The sequence below is a fragment of the Hippocampus bargibanti genome, linkage group LG20, assembly GCF_051943395.1.
Source record: "Hippocampus bargibanti isolate YZ-2025 linkage group LG20, ASM5194339v1, whole genome shotgun sequence".
NCBI lineage: Eukaryota > Metazoa > Chordata > Actinopteri > Syngnathiformes > Syngnathidae > Hippocampus > Hippocampus bargibanti.
In genome coordinates, this window is record NC_142753.1 from 9,967,404 (window position 1) to 9,991,786 (window position 24,383).

Sequence of the window (24,383 nt, forward strand, 5' to 3'; positions counted from 1 at the left end):
TATATATGTGTGTCTATGTGTATGTATGTATGTGTATATGTGTGTGTGTGTGTGTGTTGTGTGTGTGTGTGTGTATGTGTGTGTGTATATTTGTGTATGTGTGTGTATATATGTATGTTTATACAAACAAACAAATACAAAAATATGAATAATTTATGAAACTATTGTAAATTACAAATAGGTTTGATATAATGATTCTATCTTTAATTTGCTTGTCAATGTTGTTACCTTAACAGCACAGATGCAGATTTTATATTTCGGAAAACAACGGAGGAAAATTAATTTTGGCGAAAAGTACTTTTTAAAATTTAGATTGCCATCGTAAATTTAAAAATATGTTAGAAATGAAAATGACACATTAATGCATCCGTATAAAATATTGATTGACTTATACAATACATAATTTTTGCTCCTAAAACCACAAAACAAAAAAACTGATTTTGACGTTTGAAAACCGAATTAAATTTAATTAGCGATTTAAAAAAAAGGTGAGTCGCACGACAAACGTCATTTCAGTTTTATCCAATCATCGCGTGCGATACTTAACAGGCAAATACCCATACCAATCACAAAGAGTCATTTACCCAAAAGGGCGGTACTTCATCACTTTTAAGCCAATTCCCCTTTCTGACTTCGGCTGAGCTGTCAGCTGTTGAACGACGTCTGACGGACTTCGGGCAAAGTTTCTCTTTTGCTCTTCTGCCTCCTCCACGCCGCCAATGGCTCCTAGCGTGCAACTCAAAGAAGCGATGGCCGACATGCACGAGGGCATTCGAGCCATCTTGCTCGGGCCGCCTGGTGCCGGGAAAGGGACCCAGGTGAGAGGGCGACGGCTCGCGTTAGCTTGCCACGGCTAGCATGGGCGCGTGGTAGTTTCTGGAGTTTAGCTAGCGGCTAACGCTAATGTAAAAATTCCTTGTGTGCTATTTCCACCCGTCGCCATCCATTGTCACGTTTTTGTTTATTTTCCGAGATGACACACTGGCTGTAAGTCTTTTTTTGGTTGTACAATGCGCAATTAAGAAATGTGAGTATTAAAAAAATGAAATTAAACCTAAAGTTGCCCTAACTTGAGTAAAAAGCATTTTTCTCATTCAAATAACTGATTACATTCATTTAGCAAAGTTCGAACCCTGCTGCCAGTCGTATTTGTCAAATTCGTCGAAAATCAAATCTCAGGTGAATTATGTTAAAATGACTGACGTTGCGGATAACAAAAAAAAAATCACGTAATAATCTTTTGCAACAAAATTAGACACACGTGAAGTGATACTGCTTAATGTATGTTCATATTTACAGTATTCATATAATGTTTTACGGTAATACTTAAGTGTACTTATAATTTCATATGTGAATAAAAAGCACAGTCGACAATCTCTTGTCACTGAAATGCACCAGCACTTTCTCACCAACAAAAATCTGTTTCCTTATTCAAAGATTCCTAACGTTGTTATGCTATACTTAGACTTTATCATCATTTACTAAAATGCATTAAACATAAAAAAAGCAAACCATATAAAGTCAATCTTGCCATGTTTTTTTTTTTTGTAGACCGCTTAAAAAAAGTACACGTGGAGCCTAAGAACAATATTTTCTAATCAGAAAGCTGTTTCTCTGATGCAACTTGGTATGTGTGCAAAGGTCAATTTTGTGTACGGTTGTAAGTTATAAGCCCCCAGTGTTTTTAGGATTGTTTTAAACGTGTATCTATTCAATCAATACAATGCATATTGATTTATATAGCGCTTTAACAACAGCTGAAACTGTAACAAAGCCCTTAACGTGAACAACTATCATATGCAGGAAAAATAAAGCAGTCACATAGATAGTAGAACATACTGCATAACTCCAGATTGTCAGCTAGTACTTAAATTCTACTTTTCTCCCAGTGAAGTGTTGTGTTTACAAAGTCAACACTTGAACACTTTGTCCTCAGTTTACGAACCCCTTGGCTTTCAAACTTTTCGGTTTACGAACGTTTTATGGGGACATGGGAACGGATTATTCTCATTGTAATGGTTTCCTATGGGAAATTAATTTTTGGGATACACACTTTTCGCCTGACACACTCTGTCTGGGAACCAATTAAGTTTGTAAGCCAAGGCTTACAAACTTAATTGGTTCACTGTACTTTGGCCATATTTTTTGAAAATTAAATGATATTCTTCACCCACGCGCAGGCTTCTCGACTAGCCGACCGCTACTGTGTATGTCACCTTTCCACCGGCGACATGTTGAGGGCCATGGTGGCATCAGGTTCGGAATTGGGCAAAAAGCTCAAGAAGACGATGGACGCCGGCAAACTAGTGAGTGCCGTGTGTATCCGTCATGTGACTTCCTGGGTTTTCCTGTCAAGCGTGAACTATTCCCTGCGGTTCAGGTGAGCGACGAGATGGTGGTGGAACTCATTGAGAACAACCTGGACACGCCTCGCTGCAAGAAAGGCTTCCTATTGGACGGATTCCCCCGCACGGTTAAGCAAGCGGAGCTGGTGAGTGTTTAGCCGCTTACGTGAACTAGTAACCTCCGGTGGACAAATATTGGACAGCATTGGAAAACCACTTAACCAAGATTCTTTAATATGGCTAGCTAGCTCTCCAGCTGGCTATCTCTTAGTTATTTTTAGCTAGCTAATCTCGCTATATTGCTAGCTATCTAGCTGGCTACCTTGCTACATATTTATTTGATATATCTAGCTGGCTACCTACCTATCTATCTATTTGCTATCTATATTGCTATTTATTAGCTATTCATCGATTAGTTATCTATTAGCCAGCTAGCTAACTTTCCATCTACTATATTTGAGTTATTGCAGGTTGAGTGAACGCTGGCGCATGTGGCTGCCGCTGCTCACCCACAGAAAAAAACTGATTCTGTGACTGTAAAGTGATCTTGAGAGTTTTGAAAGGCGCTTATAAATGAAATGCATTATTATTATTATTTTTGTTGTTATTGTTATTATTGTTGTTATTGTTGTTGTTATGATGATGATGATGATCATTATTATTATTATTGTTAGTAGTAGTATTATTATTAGTAGTAGTATTACGATTATTATTATTATTGTTATTGTTGTTATTGTTATTATTGTTGTTATTATGATGATGATGATGATTATTATTATTATTGTTAGTAGTATTATTATTATTATTACTAGTAGTATCAGGATTATTATTATTATTATTATTATTATTATTATTATTATTATTAGTGGGTAAGAGTTGGACTTTGACGGGCGCGTGGTCTTGCCTTGACATCCGTCTTGGGCGCTGTTTCAGTTGGACGAGCTGCTGGACAAGCGGCACGAACGGCTGGACTCGGTTGTGGAGTTTTCCGTTGAAGATTCGCTGCTCGTGCGCAGGATTTGTGGCAGGTAAATGTTCATTCGGTGTTTTTGTTTAGCGTGACACTGCTTGTCACTCTGATTTTTTTTATTTCTTTTTTTTTTCTGTCCTGGCAGATTGATTCATCAGCCCAGCGGTCGTTCTTACCACGAAGAGTTCAACCCACCCAAACAGCCAATGAAAGATGACGTAAGGCACTAAGGTTCCTTTTTTTTTTATTTACAGTGATACCTTGGCGTACGAACTTAATTGGTTCCCAGAAAGAGTGTAAGGTGAAAAGTGTGTATCCCAAAAATTAATTTCCCATAGGAAACCATTAAAATGAGAATAATCCGTTCTCAGGTCCCCATAAAACAATTTTCTAAGCCTTAAAACTACACAGAATATACCTTATTTTATGTATAATAAATGTGGTATCGTATTATATTGAAGAAATAAACTGTACTGTATCATAAAGTGGTTTTATTTACGGATTTATGGATGATAATAATAATAATACATTTTACAATACAATAATACATTACTGATAGCCAGCGAGATAGCGAGTGAGTCAGACGGATTGCTAATAAATAGTATAGATAGCTAATAGACTGACAGCTAGCTAGGTAGCCGTATAACTAATATAGCCAGATAGATAGCCAGCCAGGTAGTAATCAAAATAATCATAACCATAATAATAATAATCATAATAAATACAAATCTAATCCAATCTACTTTTTAAATGTTGTTTTTCTTTGTGGTCCGATTGTTCCATCCAGGTGACCGGCGAGCCCCTGATCCGCCGCAGCGACGACAACGAGACGACTTTACGCTCTCGGTTGGACGCGTACCACCGGCAGACGGCGCCTTTGGTCCACTACTACAGCGCCAAAGGCATCCACACCAAGGTGGATGCCGCCAAGAGCCCCGACGTGGTCTTTGCCTCCATTGTGGCCGCGTTCACCACCGCCACACGGGCATCCCCTGCCCGCGCCACTTCCTGTAATGTGTCCTTTTTGTCACTTTTTTGCCCACTCTTTACACCGGTTATGTCATCCATTAGCTGCAGTTTTGTCATAATAATAATAATAATAATAATAATACATTTCATTTCTAAGCGCCTTTCAAAACTCTCAAGCTCACTTTACAGTCACATAAAAAGCTAGCTAGCTCTTAAATAGCCAATAGATAGCCAGCTAGCTATCCACTAGACAGCTAATAGCTAGCCAGATAGCTAATATACAGCCAGCTAACTAATAGATAATTAACAGATAGCCAGCTAGCTGGATAGATAGCTAATCGATAACCAACTAGTTAGCGAGCTATTAAATAGTCAATAGATAGCATATAGCTAGCCACTAGAATGCCAGGTAGCCACTAGATAGCCAACAGATAGCCAGCTAGCTAGTAGATTGCTACTAGGCAGTCAACCAACTAGCTAGCTAATAGCTAGCCATATAGCTAATAGACAGCCAGCTAACGATCTAGCTAATAGATAGCCAGCTAGCTAATAGATAGCCAGTTAGCCGGATAGATAGCTAATAGATAGCCAGCTAGCCAGATAGATAGCTAATAGATAGCCAGCTAGCCGGATAGATAGCTAATAGCTAACCAGCTAGCCGGATAGATAGGCAGCACGCCGGATAGATAGCCAACAGATAGCCAGCGAGCTAATAGATCGCTACTAGACAGTCAACCAACTATCCAGCTAATAGCTAGCCATATAGCTAATAGACAGCCAACTAACAAGCTAGCTAATAGATATCTAATAGATAGCCAGCTAGCCGGATCGATAGCTAATAGATAGCCAGCTAGCTAATATAAGCCGAATCTGCAGAAACAAGATATTTCAATATCATAAATGTAAGTTTTTTTGTTTTGTTTTTTTTTAGCCAAAAGTCAGGATTTAATTATATTTTTTCGCCTTTATGACCCAAGAAAAGTTTTCAAAGCTGATGCCCGCAGCGCTTCGGCGGACGTCTGACATCATTGACTGCAAATGTGATCCTGAAACAATTAGGTGGTTTCCTTCAAGGAAATGATTTTCCTTTAACGCATTTTCCTTTCTCCTTTTTCTTTGGCTTTTTCCAGTCCAGCAGCTGCTTCATTCACATATTTCCTGCGTAGTAATAACAGATGTTTATGGCGTTCCAAAGTCACATTCTTCGCCATCCACTTTGATCGCTAACCCCCACCACCCCGCCTCCTCCAAATGACATATGAGCTCATGTCTAAATCACTTCCCAGAATGCCCCTGTGACGACTATCGTTGAGTCTGCTCTTTTTAAACAAACACAGCCTTTTAGTTTTATTTAATTTATTTATTTTTTCTTCCTCTCCAGCCGCTTGAAACCCGGAGATGCGCTCACATCAAGGACTGCGGACGGATGAGATGGTGGTTGGTTGGTTTGTTTGGCTGGATGAAAGAGCAGTGATGGAGCTTTAAATTGTGGCGGATTTGGAGCAAGGCACGTATTTTCTTGATCATTCCTCCATTCTTGGTCTTCCAATAAACCTCATCTTTTTTTCTATCGCCGACATTTTTGTTCTTTTTTTTTGTCAAAGAAAAAATACGCCCAATAAAAAAAAATCCCAAGTGTCCTTGAGAGTTTTTGAAAGGCGCTTAGAAATAAAATGCTGGCTAGCTAGCTATTTACTATCTGACTGGCTAGCTATCTATCTATGAGTTATCTATTAGCTAGCTAACTTTCTACCTTTTTGAGTTATTCAACTATCTAGCTAACTATGAGTTATCTATTAGCTAGCTAGCTAATGTTCTACCCATTTGAGTTATTCAACAATCGAGCTAACTATGAGTTATCTATTAGCTAGCTATCTATTAGTTATCTATTGGCTAGCTAGCTAATGTTCTACCCATTTGAGTTATTCAACAATTGAGCTAACTGAGTTATCTATTAGCTAGCTATCTATTAGTTATCTATTAGCTAGCTCGCTAACTTTCCACCTATTTTGAGTCATTCAATTATCTAGCTAACTATCCATGAGTTATCTATTAGCTATCTATTAGTTTTCTATTAGCTAGCTAGCTAACTTTCTACCTTTTTGAGTGACTCAACTATCTAGTTAGCTATCTATGAGTTATCTATGAGCTATCTATTAGGTATCTATTAGCTAGCTAGCTAACATTCTACCTATTTGAGTGATTCAACTATCTAGCTAACTAGGAGTTATCAGTTATCTATTAGCTGCCTAGCTAACTTTGTACCTATTTGAGATATTCAACTATCTGAGTTATCTATTAGCGATCTATTACTTATCTATATTCTATATATATATATATATATAAGATATAAAAATAGATATATCTATTATCTATTTTTTTGCACGCAAGTGCCCTCTTGCGGGGGCGTGGTTCTGGTCAGGTCGACGTGCTGACGTCATTGGTCGGGGCTTTCCTCCATGACGTCACGCGCCGGGGCGGGTTGGAGAAAGAAAGCGACAGCTGCGGCTATCACAAAACACCACAAAACCGTACTCACGGAGCGGGCCGCAGTGATTTTTCACGCCACCTTCGCCCCCCGAGAGACAAATTCGCTAAACAAGAACACTCAGTCCGTCGTGGAGCTAATTATTATTTGTATTTTTGGCGTCGCGAACCGGACGACACAGTCGAAAGGAGGAAGCCCACGAGAGACTCAACGCCTTGTTCCCCGCATCGAAGGGCGAAAAGCTGGTAGGTTGAAGTCTTTACTGCTGTTGTTGCGGAAGTACAAGAAGTGAAATGGTATTTTTCTCATCCGGGGACACTGCGCGAAATGTCCCCGAGTCATGAGTCAGCGAGCGAGCATGTCTTAGCATAGCAATCATGAGCAGGCAAAGATGTACGAAGACATTTTACCGATTCGTGTCTCGACATGTCCTTACTGGAAAGCCAACCTCGTTAGACAGCCCATAATTCGTTTCCATGGTCATGTTGTCACCAAGTAACATGATGAAAAAAGATGTCCTTCGTGGAGACAGTGTCCACATAACAGCAGTTTCCGTATATTGTGAGAGACATGTCCTCGAAGGGGGGAGAACAACACTATCGAAACCACGTTAATAATAATAATACATTTATTTTGTACAGATTGTCTGAAACAATCGTTTTCTGGAATGTCCTCATTGCAGAGATGTGTCCACCATGCAAGGACACGTTTTGTCTTTAGCGTTTGGAGACAACTACAGACAACTGTCCTCGGTGTCAGGACATGAACTCATGCAGTGCCGAGTCGCTTAACCATTGAGACATGACAGGAGACAAAAATAAATGTCATATTTATGAAAAGACATAACGGGGGACAATATGTCCTCATAGGAGAGATAGTGTAAAAAAAAAATGTGGTCTCAAGTGTGGTGTGCCTGCCAAATTACATGTAACGTGGACATGATGAGATACATGTCCTCTTCACGACATGACTACAAATGACTTGAGACAACATATAAGGAGACACATTGGACATGTCCATAGAATCGAAGCTAATTGTCCTCCGTGCGATGAGACGGCATGACTCAAGACTTGCGTTTTGTTCCTTCCCTCATCACTTTCCCTTTCCAAGCTTTTCCAAAAATGTTGCCACTCCCAAAAATACTCTCGCATTCCTTCCCGGTGTGTGTTTTTCCAGGGAAGGAGACACAATACATAATTCATACGGACGGACTCGGCGTGTCTTTTCAAAGACATATTTTGTGGAGTCCTTAAAATCAAAATTTTAATGAATTGAGATATCCATTTTTTTTTGACTAAACAACTGCTGACGTATAAACAAAACAGTTTAGTCCAGTAAACGGCTATTAGCTTAATGCTAACCTACAATGGAAAATTGGCATGAATGGCTAATGAAAATTAGCATTGGGTTATTAACCTGCAAGCAACTTGTATTTAATCTTAACACATTTTGCTATTTATGACACTTGCATTGTCTGTCTGTCTGTTTACCTGTCTGTCTATCTAGTTAGCTTTCTTTCTGTCTTTCAATTTTTCTTTTGGTTTTTCTTTCAATCTTGCTGTCTTTCTTTCTGTCTGTCTTTCTGTCTGTCTTGCTGTCTTTCTTTCAATCTTTCTTTCTGTTTTTCTTTCTGTCTTTCTTTCACTCTTTCTTGCTGTCTTTCTTTCTGTCTTTCTTGCTGTCTTTCTGTCTGTCTTTCTTGCTGTGTTTCGTTATTCTTTCTTTGTCTTTCTTTCTGTCTCTCTTGCTGTCTTTCTTTCAATCTTTCTTTCGGATTTTTTTCTTTCTTTGTTTTGATTTTTCTTTTAATCTTTCTTTCTGTCTTTATTGCTGTCTTTCTTTCACTCTTTCTTTCTGTCTTGCTGTCTTTCTGTCTTTCTTGCTGTCTTTTTTCTGTCTTTCTCTCTGTGCTTCTTTCTTTGTCTTTCTTTCTGTCTTTCCTTCTGTCTTTCTTGCTGTCTTTCTTGCTGTCTTTCTTGCTGTCTTTTTTTCTGTCTTTCTCTCTGTGCTTCTTTCTTTGTCTTCCTTTCTGTCTCTCTTGCTGTCTTTCTTTCAATCTTTCTTTCTGTCTTTCTTGCTGTCTTTCTTGCTGTCTTTTTTTCTGTCTTTCTCTCTGTGCTTCTTTCTTTGTCTTCCTTTCCGTCTCACTTGCTGTCTTTCTTTCGATCTTTCGGTTTTTCTTTCAATCTGTCTTTCTGTCTCTCTTGCTGTCTTTCTGTCTGTCTTTTGATTTTTGTTTCAATCTTTCTTTCTGACTTTATTGCTGTCTTTCTTTCATGCTAACTGCTACTTTTGATGACCTCATATCATTTTGGAAGTCAATGTAGTTCTTGCTTACATTCAAAACTTCTTTCTCTCTAAATTTCCAATGGTGTTTTTGATGGAAGATGACTTCATACGTTTTGTGTTATTTATTTTGTTGTTTTTTTGTGGGAGAGCTAGCATGATAACTGCTACTTTGGATGACCTCATATCACATTTTTTTTTTTGTATTGAGGAATTCAATATGGTTCTTGCTTACATTCAAGTTTGGAAACACTGCTCCAAACAAGCTGGTAGTTTGTTGGTATGAGTCGTGCAAAAGAAAGTCAATTTTAAAAAAGCCAAACTGACACAAAATGGCGACCATTGTGTGGTTTTTTTTGTTTTGTTTTATTTTTTGCTCATTGTCCATTCACAGACATAATTATTCTTGTCACGATAGAAAGTAATTTGACTTTGGTATTTGACACTTGTTGTGTCATCTGTTGCGTGTGTGTGTGTGTGTGTGTGTGTGCACGGTCATACACACCTGTTGAATTCCCACGACAGTCGATTAAAGAGGAAAATAGCAGCAGTTTGAGGCTTGTTATCTGCCGAGGGGGACGCCTGCTGTGAGGTTTTGATCAGCCTGCCAAGTAAAATCCAAAAGCATCACGTACACACACACGCACGCGTACAAAGAGAATCAAAGCATCAATGGCGTCAAGTTTTTTTTAATTATTATATTTTTTTAAATCAGATGGCAGGCAGCCTGCACATCTGTGTGTGTATTATTTTTTTAGGGTTTCAGAAGGACGACTGGGCTTTTGTTGGACTTCAACCTTCAGAAGGTGATGTGAGGGTTTCCACGGCAACCGGTGACGGCTACGTTGTTGTTATTTTTGGCGTGTTTTTTGTGTCGACCCAGCGTCGCCAAATTCTAAGAAGGAGCCAATCATTCCATGTGCATTTAGATGTCATTGAATTTAAATATCGAGGCGCAAGGGTATCTATTAGCTTGAGTGAACGCTGGCGCGTGTGGCTGCCGCTGCTCACCTTCAGAAAAAATATCCTGTGACTGGAAAGTGTCCTTGAGAGATTTGAAAGGCGCTTATAAATGAAATGTATTATTATTATTACTGTATCTATTAGTTAGCTTTCTATCTATTTGAGTTACTTCCGGGTTGAGTGAACGCTGGCGCGTGTGGCTGCCGCTGCTCACCAGCAGAAAAAAATATCCTGTGACTGTAAAGTGTCCTTGAGTGTTTTGAAAGGCGCTTATATATGAAATGTATTATTATTATTATTATTATTATTATTATATATAACAATTGAAAACAAATTCAAAAGTAAGGTTGTGTTTTGTTCAATTCAATATTTCATGTAAATGTGATCATGTTTGTTTATTCTAAAGCTGTGAGTGTGTAGCTAGCTTTCTATCTATTTGAGTTACTTCCGGGTTGAGTGAACGCTGGCGCGTGTGGCTGCCACTGCTCACCAGCAGAAAAAAATATCCTGTGACTGTAAAGTGTCCTTGAGTGTTTTGAAAGGCGCTTATATATGAAATCATTATTATTATTATTATTATTATTATTATTATTATTATTATTATTATTATTATATATAACAATTGAAAACAAATTCAAAAGTAAGGTTGTGTTTTGTTCAGGTCAATATTTCATGTAAATGTGATCATGTTTGTTTATTCTAAAGCTGTGAGTGTGTAGCTAGCTTTCTATCTATTTGAGTTACTTCCGGGTTGAGTGAACGCTGGCGCGTGTGGCTGCCACTGCTCACCAGCAGAAAAAATATCCTGTGACTGTAAAGTGTCCTTGAGTGTTTTGAAAGGCGCTTATATATGAAATCATTATTATTATTATTATTATTATTATTATTATTATTATTATTATATATAACAATTGAAAACAAATTCAAAAGTAAGGTTGTGTTTTGTTCAATTCAATATTTCATGTAAATGTGATCATGTTTGTTTATTCTAAAGCTGTGAGTGTGTGTGCACATTTGTGTGTTTACATTGTGTGTGTGTTGGGGATTACACGCATATTTTCGGTGCGCGCATGTTTAAGTGCCAGAGTCACAGAGACGCCCGCTGTTTGCCTCGCTTGCGCGGTGGCGTCGCCTTGGCAACAGCTCTGGCAGCACCACGTGAAGTGGAAGGAAGGAAGACGCTTGCTTCCGACACCCCCTCTTCACCCTCCGTGCCCCCCTTGAATACCTGATTGGATGATGTCATGGATTTTAAATGTGGCTTTAGATTGCCAGCTGGCTGGCAAGCTACTAGCTGGCTATCTATTGACTGTCTTGCTAGCTGGCTGGCTATTTATTGGTTATCTATTAGCTAGATAGTTGGCTGGCTGGCTAGCTCTCTATTAGCTATCTATTGGCTAGCTGGCTGGCTATTTGTGAGCTAGCTTTCCTGCTGGCAAACTATATATTAGCTAGCTTGCTGGTTAGCTGGCTATCTGTTAGCTAGCTAGCTGGCTGGCTATCTATTAGCTATCTGATAGCTTGATAGCTAGGATGAGTGAACGCTGGCGCATGTGGCTGCCGCTGCTCACCCGCAGAAAAACTTCCAGTGACTGTAAAGTGACCTTGAAAGTTTTGAAAGGCGCTTACAAATGAAATGTTTTATTATTATTTAAATGTCTTGATCCTGAAGAAGAGTATTACGGTTCTTTTTAGTTTAAAAAAATGTCCTTTAACTCATTCACTGCCAGACGATATGCAAAACATGTGTCCACTCCAGTGCCAGGGTTTTTGTCATTTTCACTCAAATTCTCGAACCCACAGAATATTGAGTTTTAGGACTACATAAAGATTCAATGCACCGTATGAAACATTACACTCTCTTCTTTCATCAGAAAAAAAAGAGTTAATTACTAAGTTATATGGGTCTGGAGTTATGTGAGCTTGAAATGAGGGCAGCTATACAAAATACAATACATATGTATTGGTTTATATAGTGCTTTAACAAAAGAGCGAATGTGTGCAAACATAACATTGCAGCGAATGTGTTCTTTGTTGAACTTTGTCTTTTCGTCTTCCTCACAGAGAGCCAAAGACGTGCAGTCAACGGCTGGAAGGACCAAGGATCTCCTCTGCTCCAAAGTGGGGGATTCTTTTGCCTTTTTTTGGGGGGGGGGAGGTGGGAAGAGTGGCGGAGGGTTGTCCAGCACTGGACGGTAAACAAATCATCAACAACAAGGGAAATGAAGATGGATTGGATTGGATTCACCTTTTTTTTAAAGTCTCACAGTGGAGAAATGTACATTTCACAGCAGTAAAGTGATAAAAGTAAGAGGAAAGGAAAGGAAGAAGTAGAAAAACAAAATACAGGTCAAACAAGTCAAGTCAAAACACACACTCTTTGTTTTATGAAGCAGTTCTAGATGACAGAGGAGAGGACCAAAGCGTCTTTTTCACCAGTGGACCAGGGACGTCATGGTGAAATGGGCACGTTTGCTACAAGCTGAATGTTGAAAGCAAAAACAAAGCTAACTATCTAGCTAACTATCCAGGAGTTATCTATTAGCTATATAGCTAGCTAGCTATTAGTTATGTATTAGCTAGCTAGCTAACTTTCTAGCTATTTGAGTTTTTCAACTATCTAGCTAACTATGAGTTTTCTATTAGCTGTCTAGCTAGCTATCTATTAGCTAGCTAACTAATTTTCTACCTATTTGAGTTATCTAACTATCCAGCTAACTATCTATGAGTTATCTATTAGCTTCTTAGCTAGCTATCTATTAGTTATCTATTAGCTAGTTAGCTAATTTTCTATCTATTTGACTTACTTCCAGGTTGAGTGAACGCTGGCGCGCGTGGCTGCCGCTGCTCACCCACAGAAAAACATATCCGGTGACTGTAAAGTGACCTTGAAAGTTTTGAAAGGCGCTTATAAATGAAATGTATTATTATTATTATTACAAAGCTGTAAGAATCCAGACTGTCTCACATCTCCTGTCCCACGTCAATCCGCTTCAATTCCAAGCCGCGACAGTTCCAAGATGTTGAAATTTGGAGAAATTATCTTGATTTGATTCTGAGAGCTCCCGAAAGGGAAGGTCTATCGTCTACGTCGTAGTGTTTTGAGCTAAAAAAAAAAGACCCCCCCAAAAAAAAAATGGGCTCGGAGAAGGACTCGGAGTCACCTCACTCCTCACTGAGCGGCGTTCCCAACCCACAGTGCCGGACGGTTGGAAAACGTCGACGCCGCATTTCCTTTCAGAGCCTCTTCCACGGCAAACGGGGCTCCCGGGCAACCAAGGGCCCCAAAGGAGGGTCCGCCACCCCTCAATCCCACACTCCGCAGCAGCAACTCCTTCTATCGACCGCCGCCGCGGACGTTCCAGAGGATCCCACCCCGTGCACCCCCTCCATCCGGCTCTCCTCCAGCCGGACGTCCCTGGGCGGCGAAGCTCCCCCCGAGGACTCGGAACTCCTGGAGTGCCCCCTGTGCCTGGTTCGCCAGCCGGCCGAGCAGCTGCCCGAGCTGTTGGGTTGCGGCCACCGCTCGTGCCTGTGCTGCCTGCGCCAGTACCTGCGCATCGAGATCACCGAGAGTCGCGTCCAGCTAAGCTGCCCCGAGTGCGCCGAGCGCCTGGCGCCCCGGCAGGTGGCCGCCATCTTGGACGACGCCGCGCTCCTGGATAAGTACGAGGAGTTCTTGCTGAGACGATGCCTCGCCTCGGACCCCGACTGCAGGTGGTGCCCGGCACCCGATTGCGGGTAAGGATACGATCGCCGTCTCAGGTAAACTTTAATGGCTTTGAAAGGTTAGCTGTGCTAGCATGGTAGCTAGCTCATAACTGATGTGATAGTAGTTGCGCACTTAACTCATTCACTGCCAGAAAAAAAATGTCCACTCCAGTGCCACGGTTTTTGTCATTTTTCACTGAAATTCTAGGACCCGCAGAATATTGAGTTTTAGGACTACATAAACATTAATTCCTAAATTATATGGGTCTGGAGTTATCTGAGTGTCAAATGTGGGCGGCTGTACAAAATACAAGACAATACATATTTATTGATTTATATAGCGCTTTAAAAACTGCTGAAGCTGGAACAAAGCGCTGAAATGGACAAAAGGCAAATGCTGGCCCTTTGTGGAAGTGAAAAAAAAAAACATTGCCAGAGGTCTGGCCAGCGCGTTATCGCCACCCCCAGCAAGTAAAACCAAAAAAATCTTATATGTTATAAAACTTTCAATTGTATTTCAAGTGAGTATAAACAGCAAAATTATTACGAAATATTTATTACACATAATTTGACATTTTGATACCGCAAGTTGACAACACATGATTTACTTTCACGGGCCGCATAAAATGATCCGTCGGCCCAGATTTGGCCCCAAGCCTTGAGTTTGACACCATGATTGAAATCACTGAAAATTCGTGTCTTGTCCCACATTTTTTTTTTCAACACAGACGTTCCCCAACTTACGCAATCGGTTGCGCGTCGTGCCGAGTTTGTATATGTGTGTTGACTGGCCTCCGCAGTGAGTGTTGGGCCCTCTGCTGCGGCTGTCAGTTGCCATGACGATGGTACATGCGGTCATAGAGGCAGCGTTGCCAAGGGTAACGGGACTTCATTTTACACATCGTCGCGCACCAACAGAGCGACGTGACCGGGATGTTGTGTGTTTGCACTTGAGCTGGCTGTGGTGTGTGTGTGTGTGAAATCCATCATTCTGTTTAGGGTGCAGTTTCAGCAACATTCCCTGACTGACATGTGTGCGTTTATAAATATCCTCGGTGTAGCTTGCTTGTGCCAGGTTTCCTCTTTTTGTATGCACACATTCATGGTTATTTATTTATTTACGTTGTATTTGTTTGTTTATGTATTTATGTATATGTATTTATTTATTTCCATTGATCTTTTTTTTTTTTTTTGTTTATGTATTTATTTATTTACATTTATGTATTTGTATTTGGTGTTGTTCACCACCACATTTTTCTCTTTTTTTTTTTATGTCTCCAGGTTCGCCGTCATCGCTTCGGGCTGTGCCAGCTGCCCCCGGCTGGTGTGTCGGCGCGAGGGTTGCGGCGCCGAGTTTTGCTACCACTGCAAACAGGCCTGGCACCCCAACCAGACCTGTGATTCTGCCCGCCAACAGAGGGCGCAGTCACTACACACGCACAGTACCCACTCGCCAAGCTACACCCAGGAGCAGGGACCAGGTGACACACACACACACACACACACACACACACACACACACACACATTCCTGTTTCAACGGTTTTGTGAGGTCCGGATAACTCCGGATAAGGAGTGAGGACCACCATTGCTGATAAGTTTAGAGAAAAACTAGTGTTACATTTGAACACAACATGTCACCCCATTTCCCACTTCAACTTGTTTCAAAACAAAGAAATAAAAAGTGGACTTGAAACTGAAATAACAGCAGGAGTGAGGACTCTGAATGGGTACATTCAAAGTCCTCACCCCTGTAGTGAATTTGGTTAAAAAAATCGTTTTACTTTTTGTGGTATGAACTTTTTCCTCTCATTAACCACACACACATAAACACACACAGTGAATAAAAAGTGTGTGTATCCAAGTGAAATGAAAATACACACCCAAAAAATGTTTTGGGGTGAATTTGTGAGAACCTCTCGGAAACTTTAACAAATGCATGTATAGACCCCCTAGAAGTCTTTAGAATGAAAAACTTGTGAGGACCGCCCAAAAGGTCCCCACTTGTCAAAAATGTCCTCACTATGTACGGTATAAAATGTTAGTGGTCCTCACAAGACTGGTCATACAAACACACACTTTGAGCGAAAAGGCCAAAATGACCTTTAAAGGGCAGCAGGTGTGTTTCCAGCATCCACATTTCAAACAAACACACTTGATATGCTAAGCTAATCGGCTACTTGCTGAAACCTCTTGCATTACTTCCACTAAGGAAATTCTTATTTTCAATCCAAGTAATTTTTATGTTCAATAATTTTGGGTCCAATTTTAAAATCTGACTTGAATTAAATTCTTCTTCCGTGGTCACAAATTCAATCCAGATATTGATCATGACCCCATCCTACTCATATCTGTCAACCTGCGAACCAGTGTGACCTTACTAACGGCTCAATTTTTCCTTAATTCGAATAACTGATTTGCCGTGTGTGTGTGCGTGTGTGTGTAGCGGATGACATCAAGCCGTGCCCTCGCTGCGGCGCCTACATCATCAAGATGAACGACGGCAGCTGCAATCACATGACGTGCGCCGTGTGCGGCTGCGAATTCTGCTGGCTGTGTATGAAGGAGATCTCGGACTTGCACTACCTCAGGTCAGTTAACCTCACTTCCGCCATCTTTGTTTCATATCATAATTCATAAATCAATGCTTAGACTGGGTTACAAATTTTGATTGCCCGTTTTATGATCATTTTTTTACACCATAGACACCTTTCTGGGAAAATGCTTTACAAAAACTGGAATGTTTTTGTACTTAAAACCTACTAGCTTCATGCTAACATCCTGTAAAGCATTCGAGACTGGCTCATGGATATTAGTGACTAAAATAATACATATAAACGACTATAGAAGTAGTGTTACATTTTACAAACTAACTGTCACCCCATTTCCCACTTCAACTTCTTTAAAAACAAAGCAATAAAAAGTGCACTTGAAACTGAAATAACAGCAGGAGTGAGGTTTCTGAATGGGTATATTCAAAGTCCTCACCACTGTAGTAAATTTGGTTAAAATATTGTTTTCCTTTTTGTGGTATGAACTTTTTCTTCTCATTAAACACGAACACACACACACACATAGACACACAGTGAATAAAGAGTGTGTGTATCCAAGTGAAATGAAAATACACACCAAAAAAATCATTTTGGGTGAATTTGTGAGGACCTCTCTCAAACTTTAACAGATGCATCTACAGACCCTCTAGAAGCCTCTAGAACCGGCCAAAAGGTCCTCACATGTCAAACATGTCCTCACTACGTATGGTATAAAAATGTTAATGGTCCTCACAAGACTAGTCATCCAAACAGACACACACACACACACACACACACACTCCTGTTTGAACATCATTGTGAGGTCCGTTTAACTCCAGATAAGGAGTGCGGACCACCCTTTCTGATATGTTTGGAGAAGAACTAGTTTTACATTTGAACACTAGATGTCCCCCTAACTGCGTTTCCCACTTCAATGTCTTTAAAAAACAAAAGCAATAAAAAGTGGACTTGAAACTGAAATAATAGTAGGAGTGAGGACTCTGAATGGGTACATTCATAGTCCTCACTCCTGTTAGGAATTTGGTTAAAAGATGGTTTTACTTTTTACCGTAGCCCGTCCGGTTGCACCTTCTGGGGCAAGAAGCCATGGAGCAGGAAGAAGAAAATTCTATGGCAGCTTGGCACGCTCATCGGCGCCCCCGTGGGCATCACGCTCATCGCCGGCATCGCCATCCCTGCCATGGTTATCGGCATCCCTGTCTACGTTGGCCGCAAGGTGAGATACACGCACGTGAGCATCTTAACTCATTCGCTGCCATTCCTGAATTTATTCTGGAATTGAAAAGCGTGATGTGGAGCGCCATTGACGAATTTGTTCGGGTGCCGATAAAGCGCTGATCATACCTCTGACAATGTTTTTTTTTTTTCCACGAGGGGGCAGCATTTGCCTTTTGTCCAAGTTAGCGTTTTGTTACAGCTTCAGCTGTTGTTAAAGCGCTATATAAATCAATATATATGTATTGTATTCTGTACAGTTGCCCCCATTTCAAGCTCACATAACTCTAGACCCATATAACTTAGGAATTAATGTTTTTTTTCTGATGAAAGAAGCGAGTCTAAGGTTTCTTACGTTGAATTGAAGGTTTACATAGTCCTAAAACGTAATATTTTGAGTGCAATTTGAGTGAAAATGACAAAAACCCTGGCACTGGAGTGGCCACATTTTGGCACATTGTCTGGCAGTGAATGAGTTAAGAGGCCGTAAAATGTGGAATTTCTTTAAGTCCCCTCCCCCCCCAAAAAAGTCTTAAAAATTCAACAAACTCAACTACCGCTACATTTTCTTTGCCGACGGGAATAATTGTGCGCTCCTCAGATCCACGCTCACTACGAAGTGAAGAAAACATCTCGCCATCGCAGGAACTTGGCCATTACGGGTGGCGTGACCTTGTCCATCCTCACCGCGCCCATCGTCGCCGCCGTCAGCGTGGGTGAGCAACATCTCCTTGGCGTTAAGAAAAACGAACCACTACAACATTTTTGAGTCTAATTGGACGGTGAACAGGCATCGGCGTACCCATCATGTTGGCGTACGTTTACGGTGTGGTGCCCATCTCGCTCTGCCGGGGAGGCGGCTGCGGTGTGAGCAGAGGGAAGGGCCGGGGGGTGCGTATCGACTTTGACGAAGATGACGGGCCGATCACAGGTGAGGGGGACCTCCGTCTGGTGCAAAACGACCCAATAAAAATTTTTTATGTATATTCATACAGTGATACCTTGGCTTATGAAATTAATTGGTTCCCAGACAGAGTGTGTAAGGTGAAAAGTGTGTATCCCAAAAATTAATTTCCCATAGGAAACCATTAAAATGAAAATAATCCGTTCCCAGGTCCCCACAAAACATAATTTTCTACTTTCTTATTTTCTTAAGCCTTAAACCAACACAAAATATACCTTATTTTATGTATAATAAATGTGATATATGGTATTACAATTAAATAAATAAACTGTACTGTATAATAAAGTCGTTTTATTTACCTTTCTGATGGTCGATGATGGCTTGATTGAATGGAGTCCATCAGCATTAAACACTTGATGAGGAACGTAGCCGTCTTCTTTCACCACCTTGAGGAATGATCCCTTGTAGGTGCTTTCTCTGCAATAATTTTATCTAGTTCCTCATCAGTTGTGTTCTGTTTAGCTGGGTTGATAGCTTTTTGCATCAAGTGTACAGATGGCTTGTGCTGGTTATTTGTGGAGCCTGATTGATGGGATATTTTAACCTTGCAGTCTACACTCTGCCTTTGAACTATCAAAGTTGAAACTCTCACTGTCATCTGCCTGTGTCTTTAATGTTTAAACCACCACCCTCACTGCTGCGTTCTTGACCAATCACGTGGCTTTAACCGACGACTGGAGGCGGGGAATAATAATAATAATAATAATAATAATAATAATAATAATAATAATAATAATAATAATAATAATACATTTCATTTCAAACGCCTTTGAGGACCAAAACTAGCCGGCTGCCATTTCCTTGTTAGGAGTAAGGGCTCGTTCGCGAACGACATATCACTCATTGTGGCAGCTGCGTGTGTATCCCGAAAAATAGTTTGTATGCCAAGGTAAAATTTTCATAAATTTATCATTCGTAAACCGAAAAGTTCGTAAGCCAAGGGGTTCGTAAACAGAGGTATCACTGTATATATAATTAGATATTATGCTAATTAGAATATTATGTGATTCAGTGGCAGATGCGTGGCGAGCTCTCAAGTCGCCAAGCCTCGGCGAGAGCAGCCTGGACGGTGCAGTGAGCGGTCTGAGCACCACCTCCCCCAGCGAGGGGCTTTCGATGGTTCCGGGGACCGTTGGCGAAACGCCACATTTCAACACCCTGGCCGGTGGAGCGCTGGGGGCCCGCACCGGCAAATATAGCAGGTGAGGAGGGGTGTGCTTAGATCACGGGGGTGTCCACATTTTTGCAAAAGGGTACACATTTGGTGTGTTAAAAATGTCAGGGGGGGGTGTTCTGTACAAAAAAACAGCAATTAATTTAATACGTTTCAGCGAGCCATTCTGTGTTTCACATTTGTTGTTGTTTGTTTTATTTCAGATATCTTAAACATGTGTTTTTGGTTCATTTGAAACATGCTTATCCAAATTGAATTGACATTGAAAAGATTCATTTAACTTTTTTCGAACCCTTGAATTAACTTTTTTATAACAGTTGAGCAAAAATACAATGATACCTCAGTTTTCGACCATAATCTGTTCCAGAAACCTATTCAAAAGTGATTTGTTTGAAAACCAAAACAGCACTTTCCATGATAATCAATGTATGTTTTTTTAATCTGTTCCGAGTCTAGTAAACAACTTTTTTTAAAGCACTTTTTAACTATTTTACAGCATCAACTGGATGAATACGGAATACTAGAGCATGTTGTTTATAAAATACTATAAAAACAAAAGATAATATCTCACGAATTTGAAGATGGTGAAAGAAAAAGGCTACGTTCCTCATCAAGTGTTTAATGCTGATAAAACCGGCCACTCCATTCCATCAAGCCATCAGAGACCATCACAAAGGTAAATAAAACCACTTTATTATACAGTACAGTTTATTTATTTAACTATAATACAGTAGCACATTTATTATAGATAAAATAAGGTATATTTTGCGTAGTTTTAATACTTAGAAAAGTCGAAAATTATGTTTTATGGGGACCTGGGAACGGATTATTCTCATTTTAATGGTTTCCTATGGGAAATTAATTTTTGGGATACACACTTTTCACCTTACACACTCCAAGGTATCACTTTATCGGTTTAGATGGTTTCGGATGATGTCAGCGTGACACGCGAGGTTGTTTGTGTGCCGCCTTTAGGCTGGAAGTGCAGACGGGAGAACTGGCCAAGGAGTCGGCTCAGAAGGAGACGGGGAGTTTGGGGGCCGCGAGCGACTGTGCTAGTACGCGCGGAATGGCCGGCTCCATCATCTCCTCTTACACGCTGCCTGACAGGTACATCATTTCTTTTGAAACTGTTTGCGGTTGTTGATCCTTTCTTTGTGTTCATGGTGCTCTCAGGGAGTGCACCAACCTGGAAATCCAAGTGGACATTGAGACCAAACCGAGCCACCTCCGCCTGACCAGCGAGGAGGACCTTGCTCCAACCGCCGCTTCTCCCGCTACCGCTAGCTCCTTGGTAGGTGAGGAACCCCTGGACTGCAGTTCCAGACGGGGCGGCGTTCCGGGCCTTTCGCCCACCGGTTCGGTCCGGGACAAAGAGGACAACCTCCACGACGTCACTCTGGCTCAGTCCGAAAGCATTCGCAGTGACTTGGAAATGTCCGACACGCAATCGGACGACATCGCCGAGCTGACGTCGGACGACTGCGACTCACCTCGGCTCAAGGGACCGTCCCCCCCGCAAGGTGCCTCGTGCAGGGCCCTGATGAGTACCCCCACTGAAGGCCTTCACTGTCCCGCAGATGCCAACGTCGTCCTGTATGTGTGAGTCTCCGGAAAATCTGGAAAGTATTTCTTCCATATCCTGGATGTCCCATTTTGAGATAAACAAGTACAGTGATACCTTGGTTTACGAACTTAATTGGTTCCCAGACAGAGTGGGTAAGGCGAAAAGTATGTATCCCAAAAATTAATTTCCCGTAGGAAACCATTAAAATGAGAATAATCCGTTCCCAGGTCCCCATAAAACTACTTTTTTTCAACTTTCTAATTTTCTAAGCCTTAAAACTACACAAAATATACCTTCTTTATGGCTAATAAATGTGCAATGGTATTATAATTAAATAAATAAACTGTACTGTATAATAAAGTTGTTTTATTTACCTTTGTGATGGTCGTTGATGGCTTGATGTTCCTCATCAATTGTGTTCTGTTTAGCTGGGTTGATAGCTTTTTGCATCAGGTGTACAGATGGCTTGTGCGGGTTATTTGTGGAGCGTGATTGATGGAAATTTTAACCTTGCAGTCTACACTCTGCCTTTGAACTATCAAAGTTGAAACGAGTCCAAATTTCACAGTTTTCTATCCATTTTGTCACTGTCTCTCTGTCGTCTGCCTGTCTCTTTAATGTGTAAACCACCTACCCTCACTGCTGCGTTCTTGACCAATCACGTAGCTTTAACCGAAGACTGGGGGCGGGGAGTAGAGGACAAAAACAGTCAACTGCCATTTTCTTTTAGGAGAACGGGCTCGTTCGCGAACGGCACATCACTCATTGTGGCAGCTCCGTGTGTATCCCGAAAAATAGTTTGTATGCCAAGATAAAATGTTCATCAATTTAACGTTCGTAAACTGCAAAGTTCGTAAGCCAAGGGGTTCGTAAACCGAGGTATCACTGTACAAACAAGTCTTTGTCCTTACCGCTAAGACACTTTGCCGCACGAGTTAGACCGACTGAATATGAAGCATTTTTTTTGGTTCAACGCTCAAATGTCTTTTCATAGACAGCAGCTCTCAGGAACGCACCACAAACATTCCAACTTCCCAGTTTTTGTTTTCTGTCTCTTTTTTTGTTTTGTTTTCTTTCCTGCTTTGTTTTCCACTCTGGCGACCGGCTGACAATCTTGTCATTGTCAGAGTTCTACCTCTGAGATTAATAAGTGCGTGTTTACTCCCTGGGATAAAATGCCTTGGCTATTACTTCATTTTGAAAAAAAACATGAAATAAATGGAAGGGTTACCAACAATAATGCACAGTAAATACACACACAAAAGAAATTTCTGGAGATAATAATTAGAAAAGACATTTCTGGAGATGACTACTACACTGTTTGTTGAGGAAGTAACCTTATCATATACAGGCTGTAGCTTGATTGGTTCCCAGCGCTGATGTCACCCAATGACAGCATAATATCTCATTGTTTACAGCCATGTGGATTGGCTGTGCATCCTCTCAGCCTCGCCCACCAACCCCCTCTATTTTATCATGTGATTCCCTCTGGGTAATTATTATATAACTCTACTTCGCTGATTTCCATCTATTGCGGGTGGTCCTGGTCACCATTACCGCGAAAAACGAGGGATTACTGTACTGTTTGTCGTTTGGGTGGTCCTGGTCTCCATTAACAGTGAAAAACGAGGGATTACTGTATTTTCTGTCGTCTTAACATTTTTTACTTTTTTTTTGGGGGGGGGGGGGGCTGAGTTTAATTCTCAATTAGAAATTCATTACCTTGTAAAACTCACGCGATAATTTTTACTTCTTTATTTATTTTTAATCGTTTACAAACTGCCGTTGACAGACTTTTAACTGTGAAACGATTATACTGCCCCCAAGTGGCCAAATCCCGCACACCTCTAGGAGAATCAATGAAAAGAGTTCACCGTGGTTCACTGTCGTGCTTTTATTTCATTATTAATACGCTCTGCGGCGATTAGTTTTTATTATTTTGGACTTTGATTGATCGGATTTTAATTGTTTTTAATTTCTACACGCTTTAAAAAAGCGGTTTGTTATTTTAATTGACAGTGTTGAAAATACACTGGCGTACATTCATTTCCTGTTTTACTCTGTAAAGTGTCAGCAAATAGGCCAAATCGTTTCCTATTCTCCAAAATAAAAGCAAATGACAAAGCAAATGACAGATAAGATAAAATAGCCTTTATTAGTCTAACAATGGAGAAGTTCCCAATTCACAGCAGCAAAATTATGAAATGGCACTTTTTAAAATGATTTGTCATTATCTTATGACTTGTGACATTATTTGGTCAAAAGATATAAAAATAAATAAAAATAGAACCCGCTTTAGACACATTATGCAGAGTGAGGAGGGGAAAAAAAGGCCATTAACCAGTGGAATATTTTCACTTATGGAGTCAGTACTTCACACACACGACAGGAACATGTCACATTGGCATGTTTTTATGTTTTTTTAATGTATTTTTTTTAATCTCCAACCAAATTCAAGTTCACACCAGGATGCCTTTTATGTTAGATGTGACTGTATGAAGTGTTAACCTCCAAAATCTTACTTTGGACATTTTGTGGTTCAGTTATTTTGTGCGTGTGTACGCATGTTTTTTCAGTATAGTGCTTTTAATTGTGATTTTTGGAGGTAAACACTGATTTGTCGTCTTAATCATTCTCACTGGCTTGAAATGTTTCTCGGCTTTGTGTTTGCCTATAAACTGGAGTGGGGGCGGGTTGGGGCGATACACGCTTCTTTAAGTCTGCGTGGAATGTTCCTCATGTCCAACGTGCAACTTTTTCGTCTTCATTTGCTTGTTTCATTTGCTGCACTTTTTACTAAGTTTTCTTGCCTGCTTGAAACAAAGCACTCGAATGTACCACAGCCCCGTACCCGACTGACCAAGCGTCGATTGGTGATATTTGGGTGACAACAACATTTATTTAGCAATATTTGAGTGTAAATAAACTGCTTGTCTACTCCCGGTCACTGTCAAAGTTCTAACCCTGGCGTGAGGATGCAATTGCAGGACTGTGAATTACCTTTTTTTTTTTTGGGGGGGGGGGGGGGGGGGGGGGGAATAAACACAATCCGATGTTTACCAAAGCAGTGTTGTATTATTTACCCTGTGTATCAATTTTTCAAGAAGTGTTCACATTCCACCCCCAAAAAATGATACACAAGGCAATACCGAACAGTTTGGGTGAAAACTCAAGAAAAAT

General features: G+C 40.6%; 2 protein-coding genes across 2 annotated transcripts; both read left to right on the forward strand.

Annotated features, from left to right (window-relative positions):
• The first annotated feature begins 633 nt into the window (after positions 1–633).
• Positions 634–5,861, forward strand: ak2 (adenylate kinase 2). The gene is made up of 7 exons (XM_089023252.1): positions 634–818; positions 2,181–2,306; positions 2,381–2,491; positions 3,279–3,373; positions 3,461–3,533; positions 4,103–4,325; positions 5,666–5,861. Exons 1-7 carry the CDS (start codon positions 720–722, stop codon positions 5,671–5,673), a joined length of 735 nt encoding a protein of 244 aa, XP_088879378.1. The 5' UTR covers positions 634–719; the 3' UTR covers positions 5,674–5,861.
• An 898-nt stretch (positions 5,862–6,759) lies between these two features.
• rnf19b (ring finger protein 19B) lies at positions 6,760–24,218 on the forward strand. The gene is made up of 10 exons (XM_089023592.1): positions 6,760–7,017; positions 12,086–13,762; positions 15,014–15,213; positions 16,178–16,322; positions 17,337–17,499; positions 18,100–18,214; positions 18,289–18,429; positions 19,475–19,664; positions 20,612–20,746; positions 20,813–24,218. The coding sequence occupies exons 2-10, from the start codon at positions 13,158–13,160 to the stop codon at positions 21,240–21,242; spliced, it is 2,124 nt and encodes a 707-aa protein (XP_088879718.1). The 5' UTR covers positions 6,760–7,017; positions 12,086–13,157; the 3' UTR covers positions 21,243–24,218.
• The last annotated feature ends 165 nt before the right edge of the window (positions 24,219–24,383 follow it).